At 38.4% G+C, this 6,615-nt stretch overlaps 1 protein-coding gene across 2 annotated transcripts in view; it reads left to right on the plus strand.

Annotated features, from left to right (window-relative positions):
* The window catches only part of Ift57 (intraflagellar transport 57), a 56,030-nt gene extending 49,624 nt beyond the window's left edge, over positions 1-6,406 (plus strand). The window contains exons 10-11 of one of the 2 annotated variants that reach the window (XM_070030295.1): positions 5,125-5,191; positions 6,131-6,406. In XM_070030295.1, the coding sequence (XP_069886396.1) occupies positions 5,125-5,191; positions 6,131-6,309 (246 nt within the window). In that variant the 3' untranslated portion in view covers positions 6,310-6,406. The remainder of the gene's footprint in view (positions 1-5,124; positions 5,192-6,130) is intronic. The other variant, XM_070030296.1, reaches the window with a different exon arrangement.
* Positions 6,407-6,615: the final 209 nt, after the last annotated feature.

Below are 6,615 nucleotides of genomic sequence, written 5' to 3' on the forward strand. Positions count from 1 at the left end.
TCTTGCTTCCTTAATATACCTAAAGTTACTATATTAAATTCAACATAAATCTTACTCATATCATTAGTGCATTGGTAATGTTCCTTAATCTTTATTTTTAAATAATTAGTATGGGTAAAGCACTGACTGAGGAGTCTATGGGAAATTTTAATGTTAGTCTGCAAGATGCAAGGTTTATTTGTAGATACTGTTGTTCAGTATTTGTATGTGATCCAGGATGTATATTTGTCTACAACTGAAAGTGGCTTAGAATCTGTTTATTCTGGAAAATGTCATCATCTTGAGAAAGATAATGCATTCTGTTTACACTGAAAAGCTGATCAGAAAATACACACACACACACACACACACACACACACACACACACAATACACATTTAAAAAAGAAAAAAATCTCTTTACAACAATATCATAACTCAATTTGGGACTAAAATCCAAGACTGTCTTTTGTTCCAATCTCCTATACTTTTTTATACACTTCACTGTTTTGTTAGTAAATAATTAAGCCTTTTTAATTTTTTAGTAATTTAACAGAGAGAGAACAAGGACACAATTAAGGGAAATGGTGGGCTCAAGCTAGGTGGCTGAAGAGCGAACACATGACTAAGAAAATTTCAGCTTTCTAGGAGTAGCCTGACCTTTGCACAGCAAACTCCTACTTCTGGCTTCATGCACATGTGTTGCATCTCATCCATATACTTAAAAAAATGGGATTGCAGCCTTGGGCATATCAGAACCCTTCCAGGAATCTGCCAAGTCATGATCCCTCATTATCTACCCTAAGATCAGCCTACCATCCTTACAAATCCTAGGATACCTAGAGAATGAGTCTGTTTCCTGAGGTCTTTTGTCATCATAGGTTAGCCAATTTTTTCTTTAAGGTTTCATTGGTTCTTTGTACCTCTCCAGAGGCTTGAGGCCTCCAGACAGAATGTAAGTGATAGTTCATTCTCAAAGTCCTGGCCACACCTCATACAACTTTGGAAAAGAAATAAATTGCCACTTCTAAATGCTTTGTGGTGATTTAAATCTAGCAAATACCTTACTTGCCTTAAAAAAAAATTTACTAACTACCTGACTTCCTCCTGGCTAAATACAGAAATCTTGGCTTTTTGTTCCCCATTTGGTACCTAACTGCTTCCCTCTGTGAAGAACCATTCAGTGTGAGCTCCGGAGAAGCTTGTCAGCCCAGGGCTTGTTTAACTGACAAAGGCTTGTCAGCATCACTCGTTTATTGTATCTTGACCCTCTGTAATAAGGAATTTGTGTGAGAATGCCAGATCCCCAATTTGAAAAGGCATGTCAGGAGTGAAATACTAGATTTTTTTATTTTTAACATTCAAACTCAGTCACCATCACAGGAAGGAGAACTTCCCCCCAAATAAGGGAGTACACAAAGATAAAGTGTCCCTATATTCAAAAGGAATGAAATTTTCTTACCCACATGTCCATGGTTCTTTGAGGTTCTTCATAGGAGACAGAGAGTCACTGCAGGAGCTTTAGAGGGTGTCTCTAGGCCTCCTCATCCAATGCTGAGTGGGTCTTTTGGGCCTAGAGTGTTGCCTGGCTACCTTCCTCACTGGAAGTGGGGACAGTCAAGTCTCCAGTGCTCTGCTTTCTCTCCCATTTTGAAGCAGGAAGTGGGTACTAAGCATTGTCTTCTGAAATGCCCTGGCTTTTAACATTCGTAGCAGGTAGACTTTGCTTTTTCCCTCTGTCACATCCTAGGGCCTCTTTGGGCTTTCTCAATCATGAGTATTTGGGCTTTCCCAACCATGACTGTCTTAACTCCGGCTCACCTTCTTTCCTCATTCCATAACTTTTTCTCCTCCACTTCTCATTTGTTACACCATTAAGTATAACTCAGTATAACTGAATTCTATCATCTGTGGACCCAATGGAAGCTTTGAAGCTTCTACTGAATGCCCAAGGCTGATGAAATGTCTTGCTTACCTTTCTCCTTGTGGCTGTGAGAATTCTTTTATCTATGAGGATGGAGCAGTTTGCCAGGATGAACTGACCGTCCCTCCAGGACAAATGGAGGTTAGCATGAGGACTTTGCTTAAGTTGTCCTTATACCCTTGAATGTCAGCCACTGAAAAGTGGGTGTGAACTCAAGACCCTCTGGCTCCACCACCTACTGGGGCTGTGGTAGAGCTGCTAGCACCTGTGAATAGGGGGCTCCACATTCCTGGATTGGAAAGGGCTAGTGTTCAGGAGGTTTCTGATATAGGAGAGAGAATCCAGTGCTCCCCTAGAGATGGGTGACCCTCCCAGAAGGGAGGGAAGGACATTGTTCTATCTCTTTTGGTTTTTCTTCACCTGAGGGTCCCCTTGCAGAAGTTGAGGTCCAGTGCTGTGCCATAATACCCTTACGTAGACCTGTGGGTTGATCTACTTCACTTTTTCCTTACAAAAGTGATCTAATTGCAAGATGTTATTAAAATTTAAACCCATTTGCCAGCCACTTCTCTTAGTTTCTCAGCAGATGTTGGGGCCAGCTTCATTACAATAAAAACAAACAAACAACATTTTTTCAGGTTATCAGGATCAAAGTGTTCCCAGTGCTTTAAGATGCTGCTAAGTTGAGATTCTAAAGGAATGAAGCTGATTCCTCCCGTCTTATCTGAGGGGAGGAGCCAGGAGCCAGGAGCCAGGGTGATATTCCTGTGATTTAAATCTAGGAAGAGGGGTGAAACCCCTGTCACCAACTGCAGGTGCCTCTGGAGTGCAGGCAGCTCCAGAAAGAGAGGTGTGTCTCTTTCTGGAAAGCCCTCTCTTTCTTTTCCTCTCTTTGGAATCTGGAGTGAGCCCTGGCAATTTATCAGGCATCCTCTTGGGAAGACCCAAGACCTGGGGGCCCACAGGGCTAAACTCCTGGGCCCCCTTAGTAGAGATTGAATGTCTCTGACCAACAATGGGGTAGAACCCCTATGATGAGCCAGTTTACACCACTTGTAGGCACTGACTAGTGCCTTCTGGATGTTATTTCATATTACTCAGCTACTAGCATTATGGAAGCCATTATAGCCAGCATAGGAACCTGGAGGAACATGACTCCAGGGAATACGGAGAAAAACCCCAACTGTTCATGGGAAGTAATTTCTTGTTAGGCTCTGGAGAAAACTATGTCTCAACAGGAGTCAACACAGACCAATGAAAAGCCTCAAATATTGTAGTATAGCAGGAGAGGATGTAAAAGTAGCAAGATGTCTTACTAGAAGTATAGACCCCCAGAACAACAATTGGGGGTTGGATGGAGAGGGATTGGAGTGAAGAAGAGAAAGCCACGTGGAGCGCATAGACATGGTGGCGGAGGTTCTTACCTCCCAGTGGGCTCAGCAAGTATGTGACAGGAGGGGGGGTGGTTGCAGAGGTGAAAATCCCAGGTTCTTGCCATCTCCAAGAAAGAACTGAATGAACACACACACACACACACACACACACACACACACACACACACAGAGTAGCATATCAAGGAAAATCTATCTTTAAAGGGCACAGCAGGCTGAAGCTAGGTGGCTCAAGATCCTTTTATAGAGATTATTTCAGGAATAGTTATTTTAAAACACCCAAAATATAAAATAAGAAATATTTAGACTCTAATCTTGTGGTGCTTCTAGGCAAATAAAACATTATATAGAGGTAAAGTGCTCACTTATGTTAGGTAAATTAACACTTGAAGACAGTCCAGGGATCCATTTAGTTCTTTTGCAGCAGGTAGTTATCCCCAGTTGTAATGTTTCAGGTGCCTGAAAGAAATTAATTTGCTTTACTTGGATGAGCACTTTATTCCCTAGGAAGATTTTACTCACCAGTATGATAAAAGGTAAAACCTACTAAGTTACAGTAATTGTGCTTTAGTTCTAGATTATATTAAAAAAATTTCAACTTTTTAAAGATTATATTTTCTAACCTATTATTATGCTAGCTTAGAATTTTGCTAAAAAGGCTACAGTATTATAATCTCAACATTGCATGCATCTGTATCTGGAACAATTACAGTAGCACGCTATGTCTTTTCAAATTCATGGTTTTAGGAGAAAGAGAGAGAGAGAAAGAGAGAGAGAGAGAGAGAGAGAGAAAGAGAGAGAGAGAGAGAGAGAGAGAGAGAGAGAGAGAGAGAGAGAGAGAAAGAGAGAGAGAAAGAGAGAAAGAAAGAACATGAGTGAGCAAGAGAGTGAGAGCCAGACTTAGGGTCTGGATGCTGTCTCTGAGAGTGTAATTTTTATTTATTTATTTTTATTTATTTATTTTTATTTATTTATTTTTTGCTCAAGGCTAATACTCTACCACTTGAGCCACAGTTCCACTTCTAGCATTTTGATGGTTAATTAGAGATAAGAGGACAGACTTTCCTGCCATGGCTGGCTTTGAACCATGATCCTCAGATCTCAGCCTCCTGAGAGTAGCTAGGATTACAGGCATGAGCCACCAACACCCAGCAAGCACCTTTTCTTGATAACCTGTTGGTCTCTGATGAGTCAAATAATAAATATTAAGAATCTTATCAATTATTTTCTTATATTAAAAAAAAAGATTCAAAGCAGTCTTGACAGGAATGTCTATAATGTACCAACCACTTGAGGTGTGGCTCAAGTGGTGCTCTAACCTTGGACAAAATAGCTAAGCTCGAGTGCAAGACCCTGAGTTAAAGCCCTAGTGCCAACACACACACACACACACACGCACACACAAAGAAAGAAAAAAACAGGAAATAAATAAGATACTTTGAAAACCTGTAGAAAGCCAAATTTTCTTTTTTGTATTTATATCACCTTATTAATTAATAACTAATAATTCGAAAATAAAATATAAGTGTAAGTGTTCTGAGAATTGCATGCTTTAAGGGCTTCATGCTTAAAACAACTTGGTTTCTATTCTATAATGTCACAATGTGATAAAGCTAGTGTGAAAGTAATGTAGTCAAGTTTTACATCATGAGCATTCTCAGAAGATGAAACATTTTGTGTATCTGCATACTTCATCTTTTTGTTATATCCAGAAAGTCCCTAATGTTTTATTTCCCTTTTGGGGAAATAAATTAATTTTTCTCCAAGCATCATTCAAAATTTTTGAAAGTTTATTAAAATTTAGCACTCATGTAAACTTTTTTCAATGAAAGGTTACAGAAGAATTAGAAAAAGTTAAACAAGAAATGGAAGAAAAGGGCAGCAGTATGACTGATGGCGGTGAGTATGTGCTCATTTTAAAAGGGAAAAGTGAGCTGGAGAAAACTGACTCCTCAAGAAACTACATAAGCAGTGTTAAGAGATAGGGAATCTGCTTCTTACAACAAACTATTAGTTACTTGTTTCAAGAGTGATACATGGTGCAAAAATGATGTTGACAGTCTGTGTATTCTTGTTTCTTACTAGTCACTTGAAAAGAGTAGAAATATATTTACTGTAATTTAGGTTTACTAAACTCACGCTGTATTGATTCAAAGATGGGGGAAATATATAACTATTTGCTTTATTCTGCCAATTAAAAAAGATACTTCATTCTGTTTTTTTATCAAAATGGCTTTATTTTTTAAATATCTGATGTGCAAAGACATTTGGCCCTTGACCAAACATTACATGCATGATTTGGTGACCTATAGGGGGTTGTTCCTTTGTTTCATTCCTTCCCAGAAGACTGTATTTTGATGTATAGTTGTTATTGACTAAAGCTTTTCTATGCCTATAAAGACTTTCGAGAGCTCTAGTGGCATATTCTGACTGATCTTAAAGGAGCTTTTTTGCAGTATATTTTTAAGTATGCTTATTACCTTTATCACAAAGATACTTTTCTCTTCCCTCTTCTCCCTTTCTATCTTCTTCTCCTATAGAGAAACAACAAGCCCATAAAATCCTTTCCCACATATCCTTAAATACCCACTTAGTGGTTCTTCCTCTAGAAAACTTAGAAAGTTCAACCTCCATACATCTAATAATGAATCATTTCCCATTCTAAAAATTTTAGGTGTTTAAAATGCTGCTGAAAAATCTGTGAATGTCAGCGCATTGTTGGCTGTCTTTTTAACCCTATTTTTGGCTTAAGATAAAATGAGGAAAATGTCATACAATTCGATAATACATTAATACTCCAAATGAGCATTTTTATTCTGTGCTATTTTTATTGTACAGCTCCTTTGGTGAAGATTAAGCAGAGCTTGACAAAACTGAAACAAGAAACTGTTCAGATGGATATTAGAATCGGTGTTGTGGAACACACATTACTCCAATCAAAACTGAAGGAGAAATCCAACATGACTCGGGACATGCATGCAACTGTTATTCCAGAATCAGCAATAGGCCCTTATTAAAACATACCACGTTCCATGCTTCTCATTATTTGTTTTTTATATCAAATTATTTTTCATGTTGCTTTGATTCCCAAATACAATTATACCTCTAAAAGTATGTTCAATGGGTAATTTTTGCTTATGTACACACAATATTGTATCATGGTGATTATAATGGTAAACTCAACATTAAATATAATTTTTAATAAAGTAATTAAAAATTTCTCACATTTGAAGAAGCTTTCGTTACCTATTTAACCTTTGTTAAAACACCTGCCTGGCCTGGGAATGTAGCTCAGTGGTAGAGTGCCTGCCCAGCAAGCATGA

The sequence above is a fragment of the Dipodomys merriami genome, unplaced genomic scaffold (genome assembly GCF_024711535.1).
Source record: "Dipodomys merriami isolate MVZ:Mamm:240054 unplaced genomic scaffold, mDipMer1.0.p SCAF_2, whole genome shotgun sequence".
Lineage (NCBI taxonomy): Eukaryota > Metazoa > Chordata > Mammalia > Rodentia > Heteromyidae > Dipodomys > Dipodomys merriami.